Source organism: Cottoperca gobio, chromosome 14 (genome assembly GCF_900634415.1).
Source record: "Cottoperca gobio chromosome 14, fCotGob3.1, whole genome shotgun sequence".
Taxonomy (NCBI): Eukaryota; Metazoa; Chordata; class Actinopteri; order Perciformes; family Bovichtidae; genus Cottoperca; species Cottoperca gobio.
This window is the reverse complement of record NC_041368.1, coordinates 16,246,714-16,273,999: the sequence shown is the minus strand read 5'-3', so window position 1 is coordinate 16,273,999 and position 27,286 is coordinate 16,246,714. Positions and strand designations below refer to the sequence as shown.

The following is a 27,286-nucleotide window of genomic DNA, read 5'->3' as shown; positions in this document are numbered from 1 at the left end:
ATTAATATTTGTATTTTGTTTGGATTCCCTCTCGGCGGCGTGATAAATTGTTTCAAATAACAGATGGCGCTTGAGGGAGAGACAAAGCGGGGAAATCTGGTAGCAATTATCCTCAATTATGTTCATTGTTATTTTGAGCTAATTATTGTTATTGTCACTTTTGTTTGTGCGTCTTGCGGCGCTAGCCTGCAATAAGCAGGCCCGAGGAAGACAATGGGGAACAGGGATATGTTGTGACGATGAAATATGGCTTTTATAATTAAGCCTAAGCAGTTGGTCTAAATTAAACTTAGATCTAAATGTACAGGCTGAGGTTTGATTATCAAATTTACCAAATATCTGCAGCTAAAATGAGTCTAATAATGACCCCGGGCGGTTTGAAATACAAATATATAATTTAATTTCTTTACTGTTTTTTTAAGCAGTAACATCCTCATTGTCACTAATTAATAATTTGATTATTTAAATATATATTGTTATAATATGAATAAAATATTAGAAAACAAGTCTCTTTTGTTTCCTTATTTAATATTTCCATTGTACTCTGTGACCTGCGTAAAAGTAGCTGTTTGAGGTAATGAAGTCGTGATTGTCCTGCAGCCGAAATGTGTCCACCCTGCTGAAGTGCCACTGAGCAATTTCTACTTATTCCAGCATCGTGAGCGTCTGCAGCCGACTCTGCTCTGCATGGGCAGAAACAAACTTTCCAGGTCGTCAGTGTGTGGTGCGCACAAGAAATCATCTTCACATTTACAGAGAAGAGCAAAAAAAAGAATAATAGTTCCTTAAGGACAGAGAGGGACGGAGGAGAGGAGCTCCGTGTCCGCTGCATGAGGCGGACCTGACTCCACTCTCGCCTTTGTTTGGGGGCGTCTCCTTTCCTTTCCTCTCCTCCCGTCCTGTCCCCTCCCCTCCTCTCCTCCGGTCCCCTCCTCTCTTTCCTTTCCCATCCTACCTCCCTCTCTCTCGCCCCGGGGCGGGAGAAGCCCGTGTTTGGTTCTCAGAGAGAGTCCTTTGGGAAGAGTCACAAAGCGTTTTCCTCAGCTAGAGAGAGCGGAGTGGCGAGAGCTCGGGACTCATCCGCAGGAAGCAGCGCTGCTCTGGACACCACAGACCCCAACACGTCCCGGACCGCTGGGCTGAGGGAGAAGAAGAGAAGGAAAAGAGCTAAAAGAGGAAGAAAGAAGTGTCAGATAATGATGACATCTGATCTGCATGCCAGTTGATCTCTCTTTTCTGTCTGACAGCTTCAAACTGTGGATCTCCAAACGCACCAGGAGTGACTTTTTTTTAACACCTTTTCACACTAGGACTGCCCGCGTCCTGCCGTTCTTCTGGCGATTTAAATCCGTGTTTTGGACATTTTGGATCTTATTCCGATATGATTTCCCTTCCGTTTTAGCACACATTTCCTCAAGGAGGACTAGATTTACAGGAATAATCAGGCAACTGCTTGATTTCTAGCGAAGCTCACAGCCGCAGCAAAGAGCGCAACCACGTTGCTCCTCTTGAATCAGAGTGAAGGATCTACAGGAGAACAAGTGCACAGCCAGCCGGGGAGAGACCGACAAACAGAAGGACAGGAATCGTGCTACGAAGATTTGTCAATGTTCGGGATCCAGGAGAGCATCCAGCGAAGTGGCAGCAGCCTGAAGGAGGAGCCGCTGGGAGGCATGAACAGTGTCCGGAGCTGGATGCAGGGGGGCGGCGTGCTGGACGCCAACACGGCCGCCCAAAGGTGAGCTCTGCTCGGGTGGAGGAGACATGCAACCACCCTCCTTCATTTACCGAAACACGGAAATAACGTGCTTTTTCTGTCAGGACCTGCAGCCGCCCGTGCAGGACACGATGCTGTGTTGAGGGGAGCTGCTGTCCGGAGGAACACATTTGGATTTAACTGCTAGGATAAATTGTGAAATTAAGATTCTTGTGTAGGCTATACATTTCCAAAAACCCATTGAACACCCTGTATAATTTTAAGACACCGTACTAAACAGTTAATGGCAACATGTGTTTGTGCTACAGATTTTAACGCACATGCAACGCGCGCCTTCTGTCGATAGTTGGCTGAGGTTTAATGAGCATGAAGGCAAAGCGACAAATAAATAATTCTAGTGCTTTTGCTTCGGGTTTAAAATGAGGAGGAACAAATCTGTCCATACTCCCTCTTTTCTAAACATACTGGTTGTATTCAAGGGGAACACGATTCTCCATTTGGCAGGGATGTAAAGGTGGATAAATCATGACCTCTTGTCTCAGATTATCATGACAAAAACAGACTTCAACATAAAACTAATTTGATAATATTTCCAGAAAATCACAGATTTGGGATTTGTTTAAAAAATAAAAAAGCCTTTTATGATTAACAAAGATCCACCTTACTCAAATCTAGAAGATGAAACAAATGATTTACTCGCTGCTTATAGGTCCTCATATTTCCTTTTTACTCACTTTTACAAAGTCAAACTTCATAGCTTCTAACACCGACTCATCCACGCCTGTGTGTCCGCAGTGGAGTGGGTCTGGCCCGGGCTCACTTTGAGAAGCAGCCGCCCTCCAACCTGCGTAAATCCAACTTCTTCCACTTCGTCCTGGCTCTGTACGACCGGCAGGGTCAGCCGGTGGAGATCGAGAGGACCAACTTCGTGGGCTTCGTCGAGAAAGAGAAGGTCGGTGCAGAAACTTACGGTGTCCTGATTATTTCTTCTTGTTATTATTTAATATGCTGAAAAATCATTTAGCATTTCTAAAAGGCCTGGTTATTCCATTGTGGTGTTTGATATGTCTGATGCTTAATGTTACATTTTAAACATGTACAGTAACTCATCGATAAAATATGTGTTGCGTTTATTATTATTAATAATAGTATTATTATTATTATTTTATTTTTTAAATGACATTTTGGATAAAATTGGACACAGATGAAACACAATATATTGGCTACACACAGGCGTACTGTAACTCAAAAACTTCCTTCGATCCATTTGCGATAATTGACAAATAAGAAAACAACTCTAGACGTTTAAATTGTTTTAATTTACAGCTGGTTTCCACACAACCACTTGTTCTATATAAACAACGGCGGGGCATGCGGTCTCCTCATCAATTATGACACCGTTTAAATTAGCTGAAATGCAAGGGGGAGAATTTAGTGTTGGATTTATTTGCCTTCCAAACATAACCAGTAATTACAGAGGAATTAAAAATCCACAATAACACCATGATTACACGTGGAGAAATTACAGGGCTGCCCTGCTTTAATATGTCCTCTGTGAACATAAATCACACGTTTATTTAACGTATTGCCGGTGTGAACAATTCAATAACTTGGATGTATCGCATGCAGTTGCGGGGAGGTGTGTTTTTTTTAATTTGTCCTTAAAAATGTCAATAAACAGCTCAGTGTTTGCTGTGTGTTAAGGAGACGACCGGAGAGAAGACCAATAACGGGATTCATTACCGGCTGCAGCTTCTATACAGTAACGGTGAGTGAGGAACACACACTCACAAAGTTATTCACAATACATTTGACCGAATCAGCTCGATTGCTAGTTGTATCCTGCAACAAAAATAAACAGAGAGTACACAGGAAACAGCTGATATTTAGTTTTAGATTTAATGTGGAGAAATGTGCAGCAAAGGGCCAAAAGGCTGCTAGAATTTGTTTATGTCACATAAACTGCAGTGTAGAGTTTCACAATTGTGTAGTTTGACACGATTTCTGGATGAATGTCACTATTTCAGAGCAGCCGTTGTGGGCGATTTATACAAGCTTTATGGCTTCATCACTGTCACTGTCCCTAAATGAGTTTGTCCAGTCTGGCGTGGGCTGTTTGACAGTTGCATGTTGTTGTGGTGGGAGCTGTGGATTGTGATATTCAGGCCTATTTTGGAGGGAAACTACATAATCTGGCTCCAGCCTGCTCTGAGAATAACACATAATGATTTTAATATAATTTGTATGTGGAGATGAACAAAGTAAGTCGCTCCTACAAATCATTCATCAGTGGTATTGATTGTAACATATAGACGTTTGGACATTTAACCAGCTAAAGACATTTAACATCAGTGTGAACCATTAATGGATGTCTAATAAATTCTGAGTGTTCAGATCACAGTTGTCAAGGGTGTAAGGATAGAGGTGTCATATGTCGTACAAACTGCAAAGGCCTTTGAGGTAAATTTGTGATTTTGAGATATCTAAATAGAATTGACTTGACTCAGTGGCACAGACGTTGAGAAACCTTTATTTTCACAATGTGATCTACACACAAGCTTTTCTCGGGGTTCCAAAACTGTTCTGGCTTTTTTGAACCCTTAAAATGAAGCTGTGTTAGGTTACATATGTGAGCAGTTTAACCATAGAAAGATTATTCCCTCCACTCATTATTTGAGGTCGAAATTATTAAATACAATTACTAACAAGATTTCACAAGAAGATTAGAAAAAAATTCTGAAAAGATACATTCAAATGTTGTATCAGAAATATGTTTTTAATCTTCTAGTGACCCCTAACATTTGGGGTAGCTTGTTGTTGGGTTGTGTCTACCACTTTTTAATGTGCACTTAAATCGACATATTTTCTAATGAAGTTTTGTTAGTTCTGCATGTTGAAATCTATGTAAAGTTTAAGATGTTCTATTTTCTTCTGCACCCCAACAGGCATCAGAACAGAGCAGGACTTTTATGTTCGACTCATAGACTCCATGACTAAGCAGGTAAAGAAAAAACACACACTCTCAAACGTACTCTCTCTTTCTCTCTCTCTCTCTCTCTCTCTCTCTCTCTCTCTCTCTCTCTCTCTCTCTCTCTCTCTCTCTCACACACACACACACACAGAGGTCTGTCACCTCTCCTGTTACCTCTCTGACAATGAGCTGCTACACTGATCTGCCTGTACTCCGCCGCCCTTCTCTATCTGCATGTACTTGTGCACACAAAACCGTGTGTGTGTGTGTGTGTGTGTGTGTGTGTGTGTGTGTGTGTGTGTTTCTGTGGGTGGGTGTTTCCACAGTGTGTATGGGTGGGGACACACACACACACTCACACACACACCACATGGCTCCAGGCGTTTTTGCCTGTACTTCTCTCGCTGTGATTAGAGCAAGGAGGCAGCGAGCGGGTGTTGAAGAACAGGAACGTAATTCTGCTGCGCACAGTAGGAAGTGGAAAGATATAACAGCACCTCTGGGATTTGGTCTGTCGAGTGGCAAGCATTTTCTGATCAAATCCAAATTTTACTGTTAGTGCTTGTGTTTTTGTTTATATGTACCTTTATAAGAGAGAGGTAGAGAGAAATAGAAGAATTAGAAGAGAGACGCAGACTGAACAACAGAGAGAAGACTGATTTCTTTTGCTTTTGCTCAAGAAAGAGCGAGTAGTGCAGTGTGTGTGTGTGTTTGTGTGTGTGTGTGTGTGTGCGTGTGCGTGTGCGTGTGCGTGTGTGTGTCTGGCAGGCAGGCCTAAGGGACCACACTGTTTCCTAATAACACTGTTTAGCTTCAGCTTGGTGTGATGACAGCCAGCTACACACACACACACACACACACACACACACACACACACACACACACACACATTTATACACACAAATACATTCTCGACTTCTGAAAAACAGCTGATTGTTTTTGTTTTTTTGTCTACACAAAGAGATTTTAAGTTTGAAAAGGAAAAGTCATTTTTCCTTAAGACACTGATGCAGGCAGGTGTGTGCTGCACCTGTGGGCATCTGCAGGTGTGTGTGTGTGTGTTTATGTGTGAAAGTCTGTGTGATAGTGGGGGTTTATATGTGAGTGAGACGGAGAGAGAGATGAACAAATGGGAAGCAGCGCAGGTATTTAGTGCTGTATGTATCGGCACTTAGGCAAAACTGCACATGGAGCAATAAAGCAGGCTCACAAGTGTGTGTGTGTGTGTGTGTGTGTGTGTGTGTCTGAGTGTGTCTGAGTGTGAGTGTATCATTCCCGGCGGTAGAGGAATGGAACATTAACAGGTGGTCAAACCAAAACAGCCGTGTGGTTGGCTTAGTTGGTCAGTGATGTCATGGCCACTGTCTCTCCTACCAGACACACACACACACACACACACACACACACACACACACACACACACACACACACACACACACACACACACACTCACACACACTCACACACACACACACTGTTAAAGACACACTGATCTAAAACAAAAACATAAGTGTAGCTTTACCAAAATTCAAATCACAAAACTGGATCATTACCTAACGACCATACATAGTAATGAATTATTTTGGACTAACACGGGCCAGAGAGCTTAAGTGAAACCTGAACATAATCTTCTGAGCCAGACGTAAGAAAACCAAGTACAAAATCCCATCGGCATTTGTAGAAACGCAAGTTACTTAAAGTCCAGGCCTACAATGTAAAACCCCGCTCAACAGTAAGATGTGTGTTTCACTGAAATAGTCCAGAGAGGGAGAGAAACCCAAGGCTGTCGAGGGTTTAACGTCACCATCTTGACACACTGTTCATATGATTCTTTCGATAACATGCAACAAAGTTTTTTGTCTATACATCAAACTCCTCAATCACGGGTACACGTGGATGCACTTTACAGATGAGACCTTTTTAAAGTGCAGCCTTTCAGTTTTGGCAAGCATAAAAATGCATATTGTTATTTTTGGTAGTGTGCTGAGTATATTACTGGGTACTGCTCTGCAAGGCTCATATCACTCATTCTGTTTATTTCACAGATCTGACTGTGATTCTTCTCCAACGTTTGGCACCTAATGCTGGCACTTATTTCTGTTATTATGCTATTTCTGTATGTCTACCTGCTTCGTGTGTGTGTGTGTGTGTGCGTTGAGAGGGCCAGCATTGATTGTGTTAAATGGAGGAGGAGAGTCTTCAGAAGCAGAGTGTTGAGCGCCGGTTGATCACGACTGCGTCCCGGAGAATAAAGCGTCTGTCACCGCGGCCCTGTCGGATCACTAGCTCGCTAGCCCATCTGACACTAACGCAGGAGGAAGTGTGTTCCCCTGCTTAACGGCTCCTTGTTTACACGCCGCGCATGTCACGCTACTTCAAAGGTGGAGGAGAGAGCGGCAGAGATGCTGTATGAAAGGCCTGGTGAGATGGAGAGAGGGAGGAGGAGGAAAGAAGCAGATGAAAGACATGAGCAGAGCAAGCGAGGTGACAGTGTGATGAAGACAGATGTGGGCGGGATGGTAGAAGAAGTTATGGTAGAAGAAGTTCCACACCTACACAAGAGTCTGCCACAGAAGGTGGATTAAATATTATTATGTCAGGTTGCCGAGCAGGTCAAGTGATTATAATTAGATTAAAAACTCAGTTTTAGTAAATTGTTCAGTGATTGACAACATCTTTTACACCGCAGTATTTGAGCGAACATGATGCAGTAAAGGACGGGGCAACACAAGGCAGGGATTGTTCCAGGTCCGATACAGAGGGAGACGAGTCAACATCAGGCAAAGCAAAGGGGTCACTTGGCATATCGGCATATCTGAAAAAATTGAAAAAGTGTACAGCTTATTTAGTTTAGAACCCATCTGTTTAGAAAATTATATGTCACATATGCCAAATGCATAATGTATTCAAGGATGTATCGACCTCTTCTGTGATTTTGGAGGAACGCTCAGTTACATCAGACCTAATTCTGTTCATAAAGATAAATGCATTCACCTGGCCCTAAAGTTTGTGCGTGTGCGTGCATGTGCGTGCGTGTGTGGGTGTGTGTGTGTGTGTGTGTGTGTGTGTGTGTGGGTGTGTGTGGGCGTGTGCGAGAGAGAGAAAACAAAAGAGCAAAAGTGCATAAAGAGAGAAGACGAGAGGGGTTGAGATGGCCAGGCTAGGGAACAAGTTCAGAGGACGCTGCCTGGCCCCCTCTCTTCCCATGGCACAATGAGCAGCTCTAATTATAGACAGAACTATGGCTCATAAAGTGCATTTCTTTTTAAATAATTTACACTTTTTAGTACAAAAACACAGTTTATTTTGCTCTCTGGATTAATGAATTTGTTTCCCATTTCGTTGAAGTTTCACGTCTCTGCCATAATGATGTCACCTACAGCTTATCTTGTAGAAGTGGCTCTTTTAGAACAGTTAGCTCAGCACCAGCTCTGTCTACTTGTAGTTGCATTTCTGCTTTGACATTAGAGTATTTTTTGCTTCATTGATTGGCCGTGAACAGCCCTGGACCACCAGGGGCTCTTCAGGCTCAGGATTCATGAGTCGATACATTTCACTCACAGGTTTTTGCAACTGGAATATATGCACATGCATGGAAAATTGTAACTGACAGGGGCCCCGGGCCCTGAAACAAATGGGGGCTCCAATTCCAGAAAACACAGGGGGTCCTGGAGACAACGAGCTTTTAGTATGAAACGCTTTGGGCTCCAACAATATTGTAAGTGGGCCCTCAGACAGTACAACCACTGCTCTCTATTAATGCAGCAAAGCTCCAAACTAGTTTCTGAAGACCATGTTGGGCTGTCGTTTCTACAGATGAGGGGTTCAGGCTATATTTTGGCTCATGCTGGGACCCCATGTGAAACATGCTTGCCCTGGGGCCCCTGGTTGGACAGTGTAAGCCTAATCACAGGACATATTTACAATGCTACTCTTTAAAAGGCCTATTCTACTTCTTCACACAACCTTATCATCTGTCAATAGTTTGAGCCCAATTTGTAAAAATGTCAAACGACTCCACTGCAACGCACAGATGTATTGCGTCTTAACTGAGTCTCGCTGTTTAATATGTGGCATCAGAGATCTGCAGCCTTAACTTTGCTTTTTAAATGTCAGGGATCTGTAGAAAAAAAAGTGTTAATGACCTGTGTAGACCCAAAAGAGAGGATTCACTGGGGAAATGTTTTCTACATATCCTCAGCACAAGGTGTTGCATGTTGTTTAGAGTTGTTAAGCTTTCACTAAGCTAAATAACCTTAATTTAAAAACTCAAACTACTGTTCAGTTGATGGCAGCAGGTAGTCTGAAACCCCGGCTGAAGACTATCAGAGAGGACAGTGAAACTTCTTCATCGCTCCCTGAGAAAAGTGAGCTTGTCACTCTGTGAGATTTGCTGGAGTTTGGAACGACAGATCAAACAGACTGGAATAGACCAAAGACAGACGGAGCGTGTGTATTGATTGATAGATAGCTAAGTGGTGTGTGACTTGTGCTTTCGCTTTATTCTGAGCTTAGACCAGAAGCAGGAATATTGTATAATGGAAGCAGGTTGAGGAGCAGAAACTTTGGCCACGGCTCTGTGAATCCTTTACACTTTTAAAAGTTAGACATCACCTGATCTGAGCATGTGAGCCGTGGAGATCTCGTTGTTATTTTTTGAATTCTATAAAACAACATGTGTGAACAAGGTGTGTGTGTGTGTGTGGGTGTGCAGAAACAATGGGTGTGAGTGTTTGTGTGTGAAGTAGAGGTGTTACCGCTGAAACCTCGTGTTCTTTGAGGTGAAGTGGGAACTAACCTGTTATCCCCAACAACACCCTGATGGAAGAAAAATAACTGTACACCACAGCTACAGCATGGAAAACATCACATTCCCTCCAGTTTGATATCGTCGCTGTGTTTTCCCTCAGCTGCAAAATAGAGTCGTCTCCTCTCACCAGTTTTGTAGATGTGGAGTGCAGCGGTCTGAAAACATGCAAATATGTTTTCATGCATCCATGCACTGATGCAGACACTGACATCTATCACAGGGTCGCATTGGCAGTGCTTTGTTGCCTCTAACAAGATTATAAACAACCTGCTCATGTTCAGTCTAAAATCAAATCAAAACGATGATATGAAGTAAGGTATAACAGTAAGTAACAGTTAGTTGCTGTGTATGGCGCTTGATACAAACTTATAACACTAATAATGTTACGGCCAGCAAAATACCTCTGCTAATTTAATTCATGCTCTTTAAAACTGCAGTGGTTATGTCAAAGCAAGTGACTTATACATCTATTTGGAAATTACCTCCATCTACTGTATTCTACCGGTGTTTGTGGCCGCGAGTAACTGAGACTTGAGTGTGTTTTTAGCGGCAGATTTAGTGATTTGTGGGCCCCAGGCATACACTGCCTTGTTTACTTTTCACCCTTTTTCTGAACTGTGAATATGGTGCCAATTGGTATTGGCAGTGGCAGAAAAAGTACTCAAAACTTTTTCTCTTACCTACAAATGTCAACAAATTCCATGAAAAGACCAAAACCAACAATGAATAAATCCTATTAACAAGTACTGTCTGTTTAGTCAAAGCTCATTCTGCTGTGCTATAAAGCTCCATTGTTGACCATTAAAAACACATCAATGAGCCACACAGGCGACACATTCGTTCATTATGATGAGCACTGTAGTTTATTTTGAGTTAATCCCACACACGCAACAACCTTGTGCCATAAATGTTCATTTAAAGCACCAAATGCGTATTAATCTGCAGTTAAAATAACCATTTACTTCTTACTTCCCTTTGAGTAACATTTGCTAAAAACTACAGTGCCCAGCAATTACTTTGTTAACTTTTAATTACTATTATATTATTATATATTTTGTTATTTTTTAGAATACATCTTCACAGGGGTGTCCTGGTACATAAGGCTGATGTTATTCTATGAAAATGCCAGCCTTATCTTTAAATATAAATATAAAACAGGATGACAAAAACACAATATTCAGTTTATTTTTCACCTTTAACGTGTTTAAATAACAAACACATTGAGGCAATTCTACTAATACGACCTTCTATATCAAACATCAAGATTTACTGTTTAATGGCTCATTTTGATTTAATCGCACCACACAGACATCCTAAATCAAATACCTTAAATACACAGCTGAATCCTTTGTCTGTGTGATGAAGTACACTTGAAACCAACACCCTATCGAGGATGGTGAGGACTATTTGCTGGATTTAAGTTCTGTGTTTATACGCTTTTGCTGTCTGTGAGCTAACGGTGTCACATCTTTCTGTGTCTCTTAACAGGCGATTATTTATGAAGGCCAAGACAAAAACCCAGAGATGTGCAGAGTGCTGCTGACACATGAGATCATGTGCAGGTGAGAATGGGTGCATCAAATCTATTTCTTCTTCCTAAACCTTCCTCCTCTCCAAACTACCTTCAAACAATCGTTCCAGCTCCTACATTTCCTCTCCCCTCCTCTTTTATTCTGCGACATACTTTGTTCATCTGCAGAAGTTCTCACCAATCAACTCTCTGCACTCAATACATTTCCTATTTTGTCACCCTCATTAACCCCCCCACACATACACACCCAGACGCATACATACGCACACACGTGAAGCCATATCTGTTGAGGAAGATGAGTTTTAGCTATCAAAGTCGTTGCTTTAATTATACTCTAAAGATGAATTTCTTCGGAAGTAGGTTGGGAGGAAAGAGATCTATTTATAGAGGCATTTTACCAACCTATCCTATACAATAGAAAATGTGTGTGTGGATGCATGCGTGGTGTATGTGTGTGTGTCTGTGACGCATGGTTAATTAGGACACAGAGAAACTCATTAGTCAATCTGAACCCTCCTGTTGTTTCATGGCTAACAAATGGGCCTTCCTCCACAATCTGACTATAAAATATAGGCAGGGTCTCTCATATACACACACACACACACACACACGCTTCCTTATGCACACACACAAACACATATACACAAAGCCGTATGCATATGCACGCTCCCTCGTGCATAACGCAGTTATAAAAATTCAAATTTAGCACATGAATTAAGTTATTCTTATTCCCTGACCTTGTCACTGAACAACTTTAACTGTAACAATATAAATTGGGGTTCATCTATATGCACAAGCAGGGATTTTAGCCATGAAATCAGGCACACTAATATTTTATTCTATAGCTCACTGAATAATCCTCAGGCCGTTCAGCTGCAGCGCTTTATGGAAAAACCCTTTGAAATTCTGATGTGATTTACAAGGAATTTATAAATAAATACAGATTTTATTGTAAATTATTGTGGTTCATCATGTGGGGAATGCATTGTGGGCATGGATAAACTGTAACGTAAACATGTACAGTAGGAAGGCCTTCGATGTTCAAACATGTCCTCTGGGGGAGCAACAGTGCAGCAGCGGTGCAGAAAGTGACTTCTGCAACGGGCGTAAACTCTCGTTTGTCTGCAGCAGCCGCTGAGGTCAAAGTTACGGCTGTTGCCTCATGTTCTCACATGCTGATTCTGCAGCAGGGGCCTCAAAGACAACACGCAACGTAGAACACACACACACACAAAGAGCTCAGGGCGTCCATTAATCAGTCGGGCTCATTGTCATGGTGGTGCTATTAGCCATATGCTCCCCGCCAATCTGCCACCACACCAACCTGCGTCCTGGTTGCACTTCTGGCACGAATACATGAAAGGTTTCACTCCATAGATGTAGCCGTACTCTTTATATCATGTGTTTAGCACAAATGTTGGTTGAACAAACAGTTGTTCCCTTTCCCCTTAAGTCGCTTTAAAATGGAAAGAAATGCCTTATTCCACACCGTCTGACCGTCAGCTTGTTCCAGCTCTTCACTGAATCTGCATGATGTTTACACTGAGGGAAATATTCAAACAGACGCTTTTCCCTTCTGTCAAATATTCTAGCTATTTGGTGCATCATTTTATTATAGACAATTCAGCCTGACAAAAAAAATGTTTTTCCCAGAGCTCAAAAAAGACATTTTGAAATTAAAGATGTTTAATTTACACTGACACAAAACAGAAAAGCAGCAAGACTCACACTGGAGAAGTCTGAACCTTTTTCTATTGATCCACGAGTAGATTAATTGACTACTTGTGTTGGTCTTATTACCTTAAACATTAAAGCTATTGTAAGCATCTATCTCTTATATCTTCACATACAGATCTGGTGAAAATGGCATTTCCAATTCATGCTATTGAGACTCTATTGTTTAAAAGTGTGTGTGTGTGTGTGTGTGTGTGTGTGTGTGTGTGTGTGTGTGTGTGTGTGTGTGTGTGTGTGTGGTGGGAGGAGGGGAGATGCAGGGGGAGACAGAAGATGATTAGATCACCAGGATCCAGAGCAATAAGTGCTACATTACCCCCGTCCCGCCCCTCGTTTCCCTTCCCACTACCCCTCCATTTATAACATCTTGCACTCGGCTCCTGTGTCCTCTTCCTCCACTGTCCTCCCTTAATCTCTCCCCCCCATCTCAGCTCACCCCCCCCTTCCCCTCCACACCCTCACCCATCCTTTCCTTTCCTCCCAGCTCTCCTCTTTACCCCGTGCTCCCCATTTTCCCATTCCCCTATCTCCGGTTTGCCTCCTCTCTAACCTCTCGCTGGTGCTGGGGGCCGTGTAGTGACCCAGTTCATAGAGCAGCAGAAAGGAAATGTCAGAGCGAGCAGAAAGAGAGGCAGAGCAGCAGATAGTGGAGACAATGTGTAAGGTGTAACATGTCAGTCTCTTTCTTTTCCACCTCTGCCATCTGTGACGGTGGGAAACCTGAGATGTCTCCCCTTCCTCTTCTTCCCACCCAAACCTCTCCCCACCCCTCGCTCTCACCCTCTTGTTTTAGCTTTCCCTCCCACGCTCATCCTTTCACTCTTCATCACCGCTCCCCCCCCCCCCCTCGGGCTTTATCCTTCCCCTCCTGCTTACACCTTTATTCATAATTGATGCACGCAAGAAAGCTTTGACAGACTTGCAGTACATATGTGTGAATGTTGGATCGCATGCCAGTGTTTTTTTTAATTACTTGTGTGTGTGTGTGTGTGTGTGTGTGTGTGTGTGTGTGTGTGTGTGTGTGTATCACACCCTCTCCTCTTCTGAGCCTCAGGCCTCTTCAATCCTCTGCCACCTCCACCTCACCTGTATGTCAGTACAATAAGGATGGAGTTGAAGTTGTCAGATAGTGTATTAAAAGACATGCATGGTGGCAAGTCCTCTCAAAATTAAATTCAACTCGTCTCTTGATTTAAAAACAAAACAAAACACAAATGAGTAAGTGAGTCTTTAGGGGTTTAAAACTATACGATGCGTTGCTCCAGATCTATAATAATTGCACACGGTTTTCAGGAGATGAGAATCAATGAGAACATTGACGTCAAAAGTTAGGGTTAGGGAACAATCGTGGTCATGCTTGAAACACACCAACATTAACTACCATTAGGAAACAAACAGCAGGTGCTTTATCCATCCCCCCCGACCTCCTCCCTATGTGACTTTGTGGGTCAATATTATCATCTCCTTTCCTCTTTTTGCTCCTGTGGATCATAAGAGTCCTAAATATTGGCCTCTGTACGGCTTTGCCACTTGAATGTAAAACAATGTTTTGGGGCACTGAAATGTTCGATTGTGTAGTTTTCCTTTTGAGGACAGTCTGAGGACTTGATCCACTTGTGTCTTTGATGATATATCTGTTTTAAAACTTCTGAATCTGAACTACATTCATTCCACTTACTGTGGGTGTATTAGAGTATGTGGACTCGCTGGCTAGTCCCCTAAAAACTTACACGCTCACTTTCCATGTCATATAAGTCTATTTATATTCGTGCTGTCAGTGTAGACCTAGTCTTTCTGTAAAACTCTGTTTCAGACAGATTTGATCAATTTCTGTGAATTTGGTGTTCAGTTCTCAACATCAGTACAGACAAAGCACATGATATGATGTAAGACCCCCATTCAAACATCTAAATTTGAACTCCTGTATAAAGTACTGTATGTTCCCTGTGTCTGACTCTTCTCTCACTTTGCCCTGTGTCTTCCCCTTCTACTGTCTTCTCTTCTCATAGTCGGTGCTGTGACAAGAAAAGCTGCGGAAACCGTAATGAGACACCCTCAGACCCTGTTATCATCGACAGGTACTGTCTCACACTCTCTCATTGTCTCTCCTACACACACACACACACTTTCACACACTCACACACATACTGGATGAAGTAGTGCGTTGACCTGTTTGGATGGCGGCGTGTGACGGGACGTTTGTGTGTTTGGATGATCTGTTGTCACTCCTGAAATAGAAGCTCCTTTGATAGAATCAATGGCTTCTGATGGAAGACAGATTGAAACATTTGGTACTGAAGTTGGGCATCTTTAAATCAAACAGCAGGACTCATCAATGGCGGTAATTTGCTGAAAGTAGCAGGGATTAAAGGTACACACACACACTTGCACATGTGCACTTAAGTAATATAGTCATTTACCTGGCAGATTCAGGCACGTGCGCACCCACACACACACACACACACACTTACGCACACCTTCAGACTTGAGTGAACAAAGACGAGTGTGTGTTTCCTCTACGTAATGCAAAACACAGAGCTGTTTACTAGCAGAAGCTGTCTGTCGTTTTCACTGCCACTTTTTTCCTACCTGTCTGTCTGTCTGCCTCTTTCTTTCTTCCTGTCTGTCTGTCGAGGTGGAGTACTGAAGTTATCCCACCGTCACCCCCCCCTCCTCTCTCAGTCTCTGTCTCTCCTGCAGCAGCACAGAAAAATGGGTCATGAGCAAAGAAAAAAGTGACAGAGAAAAACTGAAATGAGATCCAACCTCATTTTAATCTGATTTCTTCATGGCAGTTTGTTTTAACCCTCTGTGAGCAGGTTTCTCTGTGTGCACGTGTGTGTGTGTGTGTGTGTGAGAGAGGGTGTGTGCGTGTGTTTTAAAGAGTAATTCACAGAAACTGGAGTGAAAGAGTGCTGATTCTTGTCACTCTCACGTCAGTATTAGAGAACCCAGTGATATTCTTTTGTTGTAACCTGCAGACGGCAACACCTACCGTAACTCACGGTACAGAATATAGAATGACATCATTTTTAAGGACGTAATAGTAATTATCATAGTGTGACCTGATGTAAGATAGAAATTCATGATTTTGTGAAAATACTTTGTACCTTTTTTAATATAAAACATAATCATGTCACTTAAAACTGAAGATTGGGCATCATTGTATCTCCACACTTGTCTTCCCTAGTGGGTAAACGTTGTATAGACGGCCATGGCTATCAATGCTAGCCTTAAAATAACTCGTGCTGGGGATAGTCACTTCAATGATTACACGGTGATGGCTTCTGACAAATCTCATGTAACAAACTCCAATTACATTGAAATCAAGATATAAAAGTATTTTATCAGTGTAAATTCTTTGCATTTTGGAGGGAAGGTTTTAACCCAAAGGCAATGATTAAGGACGGTTTTGACAGTTGAGACAGCCGCGTGTGTAAAAGTATTGTTGTGTCATATTCCATCAAAGACCACAAAACACTTCTTTTAGGTAGCGTAACACTTTCATTTACTTTCTTCTAGGTCCAAATATACATGATACATTGATGTTTCATTTTTTAAATCAAATCAAATGTAACCAATACACATATCACAGTAGTTCTAGGTTTTTCTGTCTATTTGTATTTGTATATATTTTATCATGTTGAACTTTACACAAAAAAAAGATCTTATCTTGAACCCATGGAAATAAATTCCTATCTTTGTCACATTATTTATTTTTATTTTATGTTTATTTTTGTAGGGACAGAGCACAATTAAAAGCACAAGAGTTAGCTAGGAGCTAATTTGCATCTGTTGTGCCTGGAGATGTGATGATAAACTCTTCTTCTCTCCTCTCCTCTCCTCTCCTCTCCTCTCCTCTCTTCTCCTCTCTTCTCCTCTCCTCTCCTCTCTTCTCCTCTCCTCTCCTCTCCTCTCCTCTCCTCTCCTCTCCTCTCTTCTCCTCTCCTCTCCTCTCCTCTCCTCTCCTCTCCTCTCCTCTCCTCAACTCTCCTCTCCTCTCTTCTCCTCTCCTCTCCTCTCTTCTCCTCTCCTCTCTTCTCCTCTCCTCTCCTCACTCTCCTCTCCTCTCTTCTTCTCTCCTCTCCTCTCCTCTCCTCTCCTCTCTTCTCCTCTCCTCTCTTCTCTTCTCCTCTCCTCTCCTCTCCTCTCCTCTCTTCTCCTCTCCTCTCCTCTCCTCTCCTCTCCTCTCCTCTCCTCTCTTCTCCTCTCCTCTCCTCTCCTCTCCTCTCCTCTCTTCTCCTCTCTTCTCCTCTCCTCTCCTCTCCTCTCCTCTCCTCTCCTCTCCTCTCCTCTCTTCTCCTCTCCTCTCCTCTCCTCTCCTCTCCTCTCCTCTCCTCTCCTCAACTCTCCTCTCCTCTCTTCTCCTCTCCCACTTTTGGCTTTAAGGATTATGCTCTCCTTCCTCTCACCTCCCCCACTTATTGTTGTGTTTGGATAAATCTTATGAAGTGGATAAACACTTGTGTCTCAAAGTGAGCTTTGATGGAGCTATTTCAAAGAGCACAAGTCTCCGTTTGTGTATGTGTGTGTGTGTGTGTGTGTGTGTGTGTGTGTGTCTCCTATGTAAGACACAGAGTGTAAAATGCTTCATGATTGACAGCTACACAAAATCTGTGTGTGTGTGTGTGTGTGTGTGTGTGTGTGTGTGTGTGTGTGTGTGTGTGTGTATTATAATATCTTTACACCACAGTCTCATTCTTCTGTTTTTGTCGGCTATCTCAAACATCTCAGCTTACACTCCATTATATATGTGGGTGGTTGGTTGTGACTTGGGTTGGGCCGCTGACTGAATAGCTGATATATTTGACACAAAGTGACAAAATAATAGATTTTTAATCACAACATGTGTGTTACTGGAATGTTTGGAGCATTAGTGTTGCGTGCGTGTGCGTGTGTGTGCGTGTGTGTGTGTGTGTGTGCGTGCGTGCGTGCGTGTGTGCCTGGAGGAGAGGAGCAGAGTGAATTGTGGGAGATGTCAGGGAACTTGGTTAGGATGGAATGTCAAGGTTACCGTGGATACCGTGGGATACTTCCTGTAGCCCCCCCACCCCTTCTGCAGCGGTTCACAGCCTCTCAGTTTAACATCTGGAAGTCTGCTGTCCGACCCAAACATGTGGAGGGAGGGAGGGAGGGAGAGAAAAATAAGTGCTTTAAGTGTGTCAGTGCTTGTAAACAGGCAAATACTTTTGAATTCCAACTCAATTTTAGTAATCCCTTTTGTGCTTTTTAAATTTATTGTTACGAATTGGAGACTATCAGAAAGGAACACCACAAATGGCTCCTTTTTCCTCTCAGCGGCTGGAGCAGAGTATCGGTCGCCTGAGCTTGATTGACAGCAGCAGTGAGGTAGGGGAGCGACAGACAAAGTGAACAAACTTGCGCTGCAGTTTACAATCTATGCACAGACAGTATGTTGTTAGCAGTTGTATTGAAGAGTAAGAACAACACCCAACATCGGAATGGACCGAAGTGACATTCAACGCTAAATTAGCTGCAACTGACGTTAGCAGTGCACTTTGGCACGTTGAAAGTTTGTTTGGTAGCTCGTTCAACAAGTCTGTTCATGTATGTGAGTTAGATAAGAAGGAGACTTTAGCAGGACAGCTAATGTGGGTTGATGTTAGCATGTTGAGTTTTACTAGACTCTTTATAGCACCTTGACAGAGGAGGAAACACATGATGAGGAGTAAACAGTGAGAACCATTGAAACCATTTAAAATGTTTGTTTAGACACTGCATTCTTTCCCAGCATCATGTCCTCCCCAACATCCTGTTTCAACAGGAAATACATCAAATTACAAATAGGTATGACGTCAAATGCGATTTTACTGTGACATCATATAAAAAGCATTGCTCCCAGTGTTGATCATGCTTTAACAAATTCAAACACTCTACTCCACTTTTGTGCGTTTATTTGTCACCAAACAGGTGAAAGAAATGGAGAAAAGAGTTTTTGCATGTGATTGACAGCTCATTGCATGGTGTCAGTGAGGATATCGGTCCTTGTGTGCATTTGTGTGTGCGTACATGTGTGACTGACAGATAGCTCATCGTGCCAGCGGTGTGTGTGTGTGTGTGTGTGAGTGAGTATGTGTGTGGCCCAGTTAATCCATGTTGTTGCGCAGTGAGTGTCCCGCTGCATCTCAGGGTTAATATAGGGTTAACGACATGCAACGATATCCTATCATACGCCTGCTTGACTCCTAAAGAGCCACATCCACCTCTCCTCCTCTTGTGTATGTGTGTGTGTGTGTGGGTGTGTGTGTGTGTGTGTGTGGCTGCCATTCAGTTTCTCCACCTTGTATCTCCTACTGTCTTTTCTCACTCAACATGCTCGTGTCTTTTTCTATTTCTTTCTCCTCCTACACTTCCATTCCCCCCTTCCTCATCTCTTTCTTTTCTCCTCTTTCTTGCCCCTGCTCCATCTCACCCTCTCTCATCCACCTCTCTCTCCTTCCTTCGCTCCCTCTCTCTTTCTTTCTCTGTTTCACTCTCTCTGTGGCCCTGAGGGGTTACCTACCTCACTGCTCAGTTCGCTGCCTGTTTAGACTTCGACGATTGGCTTAATAGGCTCAGGCTGTGTGTGTATGTGTGTGTGAATGTGTGTGTGTAGTTTGAGGGGGTTATAGTCTCAGGCAGTGTGTGCTGAGAGCTTAGATCAGTGTCAAGACTTGAGGAAGGCGGTTTGAGAGTGTGTGATATTGTGTGTGTGCGTAGCGGGGTTATGTGTGTCTTTGCAAAGTCTAAAGGGGCCCACATAAGCCTGAGGGGTTTAAGGGGTTCCCCGTGTGTGTGTGTGTGTGTGTGTGTGTGTGTGTGTGTGTGCGTGTGTGTGCGTGTGTGTGTGTGTGTGTGTGTGTGTGTGTGTGCGTGTGTAATCTAAAGGGTTAAGAGGGGTCACAGCTTGAGGAAGAGATGATGGGAAAGAGAGGAAGGAGGAAGGAACAGAAAAACGATGGAAGGAGGTGAACATGATAAGAATGCATTTACAGGGAGTAAAAGGAAGAGAGGAGGAGCAAGAGGAGGGTGGGGAGAGAGGGAGAGACGGAGGGAGGAGGTTTGTCTATGCAGACAGAGGAGAGAAAGGAAGGTGAAGAGGAGCAGAGCAGGGTTTGTTTCAGGGGATAAGAGCTTCAGTCTGGGGAGTCCTGTCAATCAAAGAGCACTGGGTGGGGGAGGAGGGGGCGCTGTCAATCAGCTGGAAGAGGAGAGAGAGAGGAGGAGGGGGAGGAGGTAAAGAAATACGATGAAGGGAGCGAGGGGGATCTTCTAAACGATCTCTTCATCTTTTCCGCCTTTGTCTTCCTCTCTCTCTCTCTCGCTCTCTCTCTCTCTCTCTCTCTCTCTCTCTCTCTCTCTCTCTCTCTCTCTCTAGCTCTCTTGTCCTAGTTACCAAAATATCTCTGCCAACCTGGTATGTCACTGTTCGCTCAACTGTCACTGTCTGACGCACACACATACACACTCGCATGTCTAAAATAGACAGTGAGATATTACGCTTTCTCTTTTCTTGACCCGTCCTCATCTCTCTTTTCCTTCTCTGGCCTGCTTTCTTTCAGATCTTCTCATTCTCTCAAATTTAAATGTGCTCTATTGGCATGACCATGATTAGATACAGTGTTGACAATGTAAGTATGGAACATTGTCACGCTGAAAGATTGCGAACATGGTTAGCATTACACCTGCTAAACAACAGCATGTTAGCATTTAGCTGAAACATTGCCATGCCTAAATATAGTCTCATAGAGACACTTACGCGTTGTCTTGTTTGGCTTTAACAAGTTGGTTCAGATTGTGTGACATTAAAAATGGAAATTTGTCATTTTGTGTAAGAGGATATTCTTAAATTTGCAGGGTGTCATTTGGATGTTTATACTATTTATCTTAGTCTTAGTTTCTCAAAAGGTCCCACACTTCATGATCATATAGCAACATTGGTTCAGATTAGAATACTTTTAGGCAAGTTGGTATAATGTGCGTTCAATAAGACACAATTACTTATTGTATATAATACTCCCGCTCTCTCTCTCTCTCTCTCTCTCTGTCACTCTCTCTCTCGTGTTGCAGTTTCACTTCCTGTGTTAAAGGTCAGCAGTTGCTTGGAGATGCGGACAATTGGGAATTATTCATACCATCGACTTAATGTCAGCGTTCACTTCTCTCACTGTGTTTGTGCTTGTGTGTGTGTGTGTGTGTGTGTGTGTGTGTGTGTGTTTGTATGAGTGGGGGAGATACAGAGGGAGAAAGAGAGAGTCAGAGAGAGAGTCAGAGAGAGAGAGAGAGAGAGAGAGAGAGAGAGAGAGAGAGAGAGAGAGAATGTTTTATTCATTTCCCTCATTTAGTCTCTCAGACTGCACCTGTCCTAGCATTTAGAAGCTCGGCATTCACATTACTTGCTGATTTAGTTCAACTGCCTGCATTAATGGATACACACACACACACACACACACACACACACACACACACACACACACACACACACACACACACACACACCGACTGTCTAAACTAACTGTACTTGGCTCGTTCAGGGTCAGAGCTCGAGGTTGTGTTGATGGTGCTTTATTAGTGTTTCCTCTCTCATTTCTCTCCTATTATTACCTCCACCAAGGAGGTTATGTTGTATCTTGTTTTCATTTTCTCTTTTTCTGACTGTTTCCGTGTATTACAAGACATATTTGTCTTTAATTCTCTCTTCCTTTCCATCTCCCAACAAATATCCAAGGGACAAGGCTACAGGCTAAGGACACATTGCAGAAATATGTTTTTTGTTTGTTTGTTTGTTTGATGTTTGTTTTTTATAATTTGTGGTAGAGAGGGAGTGAGGAGATATAGAGGTGAGGATAGAAAAGGTTCTTCCTCCTGCCTTGCTTTCTCTTTCTTCATCCATCAGTGTGTGTTAGGGGTACAGGGCTGTGAATATCAGTAAGAAAGCTGAACTGCCATGGGCTATAACTGGAGTCCACGCAGATGTGTAACGTGTACCCGAAACCCCCACACACAGCCTTTTCCTCTTTCTGTTCTCCCCCTTTCCTCCTCTTTCACCTCCCTCATCCTCCCTTCCTGCTCCTGTCTCCCATGCTGCACTCCCCCCATCCCACACACACACACACACACACACACACACACACACCCTAGGCAAGGATCACGTTACCCTAAAAGCTACAAACACAGACATGATAGCCTCTCACACACAGACAGACACACACACACATTTTCCCATCTGTTCCTGTCGAAGCTGTTATGATGCCTCGTTTACTCAAAGAGGCTGCTTGTTGTCACAAACTACAATTACTTTTATGCAGCGTGTGAGTAGTTCTTTGGATTTGTGTTCACATGACTAAAAAAGTACAACATTTAGGATGACTCTTGAGTGTTTATTTGTAATTACAATTAATTGTAACACATTTATTGGTGTATTCTTTTTGGTGCCTGTCATAGTAAAAGCATTTTAGTGCTGCAACTAAAAAGGTGGAGTCAGCAATTCTAATCCAATACACATTTCTTTGTCAAATTCATTGACTATCTCCTCACGGTCCACTTGCTGTGTTCTTACACGGCCCTGGCTCTGTAAATGGGAAACAAACAAAGTGGCTCGAACCGAGCCTCATAACCCTATTCCAGCCAATCAGCAATCGTGCACTGGACAGGGGAAAGGCCTTGGATGTTTGAGTCCTCGGACACATGCCAAGTCTTTTACCGCCTGGAAAACGCGAGGCGTGTCGGTCAGGCGCTGGGTGGCTACTCCTGTGCCAAATTTCAAGGGCGCGGAGGCAGGTTGTGCCTGGCGTTGCGAAGCGGTCATAATGAAATAATATAATACTATTATATAATTAAAATGTTGTTTCTTGAACAGATCGTAAAGCTCTGGGTAGCCCTGCACTAAAATGATCAACGTCTCCTCCATATCTACCGTAGACTGATATTTACGGAAGATGTGATGAAGACATGCTTTCATGCGCAGCCGTCACGCCCTGAAAAGTAGGCGCTTAAGAACACTTGCATTCCGTGACGGCGTCACTCTGACTATGGAGCATGACTTTTGCTCATCTACGTTGACGCAGCTTGTGTCCTAAAGAGAAAGACAGTGGGAGCAAGAGGGACGGTAAACCTGGAGGGGGGTGTTTGTTTGGGTGTTGAGTTCAAATATCAACAATCCTTCTCCAGAATCACTGACTCCACATTTAACAATGTTTTTTTTTATTGTTTCATAAAGCAAAGCCACAAATCTTCCGTAAATGTGATTATTCTTTAATGAGCCTAAAGGCATGGCTCAATGCAGGTCAGTCCATCACCACTAAAGTCGATAGATTTTTCTCGTCTATGTCATTCTTAATCCCGACTACAAAACCTCTGATTGGCTCAGTTGTTCTTCAAAGGGAAACAGCCATCAATAAGCACACAAAAACTATTTGAATTGCTGAAAAAGAATTGGATATGTGGGCAGTGATTCAGAGGTCTGCAACCCCGCTATGGTACAGCACTCCAGGGATTTATAGACCTGACTCAGTGCATCAGAAATCATTTTAAGCCACAAGTATAACAGTTTACTGGATAGTGTATCATGGAGGGAAAAACCAAGCCCGAGTGCGCTGTAGGCCTAGAACAGGGGACGTGATTTTATGCTAAGTCTATATCTATCATTTCCATTCAGTTAACAAACTAATCAGGTGACTGACTAATTAAAAAGCGTGCGTGTGCGTGTGCGTGTGCGTGTGCATGTGCGTGCGCGTGTGTGTGCGTGAGGTATGTGGATAACCTCCTGGTGGGCGATGAGACTGTGGTTAGAAGCCTCTGGGTACCTACACACAGAGATCTCTCTTACCATGCACCCATTAGTGGACAGCCATTAGTCTCTCACACACTCACACACATAGACACACACACATTTATTAACGGGGAAAAGTACAGAGCGCCTCATTCACGATAGGTGGTTGGTGGTAGTGTGTGCGCATGTGTGTGTGAATATCTTAAGCTCTGTCATTAAAAAGCAAACACATTTAGTTGATCTGGAAACTCCCTGAAGACTACACACGCACACGCACACGCACACGCACACGCACACACACACACACACACACACACACACACACACACACACACACACTCACTGATGGGAGTGGGAATTTTCCCCTTACCACAAAGTGAACTGGTGGTTGAGGTGTTTTGGGAGGCCGAGCAAGAGTGTGTTTACCTACTGTAAGAGAGTTTGTACAACTGTAAAAAGGAATTTGGGGAGCAGAGGAGAGGAGAGGAGAGGAAGAGAGTGTAAATGTGCCAGCCATGGATCATTTCATTATTAATAGCCGTGTCGGAATAAAAATGCTAACCTTGTCTGATCTAACGGACGGCTGAGTCTGCAAGCACTACACTCTTGTGTGTGTGTGTGTGTGTGTGTGTGTGTGTGTGTGTGTGTGTGTGTGTGTGTATGTGTGGGACACTCGTCCACAATGAGGTCTTGTTTCCTTTTGTTAGGGCTGAGCAGGGCGAGCTGGTGAAGTCATTGTAACCCACACAGGTATAAATATCTGTGTGTGTATGTGTGTGTGTGTATGTGTGTGTGTGTGTGTGTATGTGTGTGTGTTGTGTGTGTGTGTGTGTGTGTGGGTGGGTGGGTGGGTGTTGGGGCGGTGTTTCCCGTGCAGAGCAGGCCAGGAAGAGAGCACCAGTGTCCTGCCGAGAGGGGCATTGTTATCTACCTCCTAACACACAAGCGCACAAGCGCACAAGCACACACACACACACACACACACACACACACACACACACACACACACACACACACACACACACACACACACACACACAAATGCATTACCACTCCCAGACTGAGCTGCCTGATCTGCACACCGTATGTGTCGCCACAGTAACACATAGCACACGCCCAAACAACAACAAACTTTGCACCTCCATAGACATAAAAACATCCCACTACACACAAAATTACACGTACACAGTAACATAACATTCATGTGAAATGAACTTTCCTTTTTGTTATTTCTGTGAAAGTGAAAAGCCAAGCATTACACAAACACAAACACTTGCACACACAGAGGCAGGCAAATGCAGTCCTATGGAACTGCGGAGGTGTAATCTGACAGACAGAAAGCCAGCGGGGTCAGAGGTCACCAAGCACTAATCGATTAGCCGTCAGTTAGTGCCGCGCTTGAGAGGAGAGCACAGCTGAGGCCAGCTCTTCCACAGTGTGTGTCTGTGCGTGTGTGTTTCACGCTGAAGTGCTCAGGTTTTTTGAGTTTGTATGTGCCCATTAGGAATGTGTGTTTGTGTAGTTGTGACTGCGTGGGTGCGTGTATTTCTTGGACTTATTGATCACAGAGAACTGAATTTTTGGTCTGACCCTCCGAGGTTAAACGCTGCTCTCTCGCACTTCCTCCCATTCTTTCTCTGCCTCTCTCTCTCACACTCTCTCTCTCTCACACTCTCTCTCTCTCTCCCTCTCCGTATCTTTCTCCGAGCGGAGAAAGCGAGATAGAAACACTTGAACTTGGGTCACGCTGTGTAGGTGTAAGCCAGCTTAAGTGTCAAACCCGCCGCTATCATCTGGGTGTTTATTTAAAATGAAAGACTGCAAATCTGCATTTCTTCTCCGTGAACTGTGGCTTTGCCATAAATATAACTGGTCTTCTTGGAGTATTTATGATGCATGCTTTTATGAGAAAATGCCCCAAAAGCCAAAAGGTGGTGGCAACTTGCTGGTTTATTTGCTTTGCTGACAGACAGAAGAAGAAGACAGACAGAAGCACTATTTAAACACCTTAGTGATGTTTGCAGGCATATAACAATTTGATTATTTCCAGGAATGAGAGGAAGCTATTATTCTGATTCAAGTTTTTAAATGACTGTTCCACTTACAGTCAGGTTTTCATGCTACAGAACAAAGTCAGATTAGCTGTAATCATCTCCATCATATCAAGTTTCCAACCGCTTTGTGTCAGATATTGTATCTTCATAGAATTAATTGTGGGAAATGGCTCGGAGACATTCTTTTAATGTCAGCGGAGAGAAATACCTTATATTTTCCCTTACCTTTTAAAGTTATTTGACATGATATTGATCCCTATTGAACCAATCATTTAAAAATTGCATTGAATCTACTATATTGTTATTTTACTATGTGAACCGAGCATCTTAGGTACACATTGTATTTGGGATGAATAAAGTTCTAACTTATCTTATCTTAAAGAAAGTTCCCTCTTATAAAGATAGCACGGGGGGTTTACATGCTCTCGTAATGACAGCTAAACATCTTTGATATGCATCTTCAAGCATTTGGATTACCTTGCCTGTTGCAAAGCACACAAGTCTAAAGTCCACTATAGGTTAATATTAAACATATGCTGTGTTTACTTTAATTATGTGTTTTTGAACTTCTGGTGAATTTCCAGTAGTATTTTTCCCTTCATGTGGTCTTTATTATACCTTTTCTCCAGACACAGTTATGAAGATTGCATTAATTATTGTCTAACTATGGACCCTATTCTCCATTCAGATGCGTTGTGTGAGTCTGTGTCTCCCAGGTCTGTATCCCTGTGTCTAATTATGAGTCCCTCACAGTCAGCGGGTCTCATGGGAGGCTGCTAGGTGAGAGTGAGAGAGACATCAGGGGATTAGTTTTCAGGAGGTTTAGAAGGTGACCACCTCATGTTATAATGATTTGCGGTATATGGAGTGTGTGTGTGTGTGTGTGTGTGTGTGTGTGTGTGTGTGTGTGTGTGTTTGTGATTTATAATGACACTCAGAGTCTCTTCCTTTGGGAGCAGCAGTGTTTGTTGTCTTTCTCCAGGGACCCGATTTTCTGACCTTTCACCTTCCTAACTACCCCCAAACCTACGTACCTAAGATTTCCCTGCTTTGAGTTACCAGTGGCCTTATCCCAACACGCACGCACGCACGCACGCACGCACGCACGCCCGCACGCCCACACGCCCACACGCCCTTACCTAAACCTGATTCTAACCTGAACCTTAAAAACGAAGTCTGATCCCTCAAACAGGCCTTAGAAGCTCTGTCTGTGAGGACCGCCCAAAATGTCCTTATATTCCAAATACTGTACGTCCTCACTCTCAAAGTGGAAAACTGGAGTTGGTTCTCACAAAGATAGATGTACAAATACAAATACACACACACACACACACAGACACAGATAAATAAGTCAGATGTAAGTCAGATTTATCCCCTTTTGTCACTATATGTTCATTTCGTGTATACGTGCGTGTGGCGGCTGTTAAGCAGTAACAGATAGCCTGAGCGCGCTGCGTGGCGATGCTGTCATTACCGTTGTGCTTCTCCGTTGATGTGTCACGGCTGATGTCACACGCTCAATTGGCCCCGCCGACAGCCGCCATCACTCAGACTGTTTACCACACTTTTACTACAGTTATCACTCACTCGCCGTCGCCGCCGCCACTTTGACGACGAGAAACCATGTGCTGAGATAACACCAGAAGCGAAGGAGCTTTCACACACACACGCACACGCACACGCACACACACACACACA

At 43.3% G+C, this 27,286-nt stretch overlaps 1 protein-coding gene across 1 annotated transcript in view; it reads left to right on the top strand.

Annotated features, from left to right (window-relative positions):
* Positions 1–1,375: 1,375 nt before the first annotated feature.
* Positions 1,376–27,286, top strand: part of LOC115019300 (transcription factor COE1-A-like) — an 81,623-nt gene continuing 55,712 nt past the window's right edge. Inside the window, exons 1-6 of the mRNA XM_029448795.1 lie at positions 1,376–1,738; positions 2,513–2,669; positions 3,422–3,485; positions 4,663–4,718; positions 10,987–11,060; positions 14,773–14,841. Of these exons, the coding sequence (XP_029304655.1) occupies positions 1,608–1,738; positions 2,513–2,669; positions 3,422–3,485; positions 4,663–4,718; positions 10,987–11,060; positions 14,773–14,841 (551 nt within the window). The 5' untranslated portion in view covers positions 1,376–1,607. The remainder of the gene's footprint in view (positions 1,739–2,512; positions 2,670–3,421; positions 3,486–4,662; positions 4,719–10,986; positions 11,061–14,772; positions 14,842–27,286) is intronic.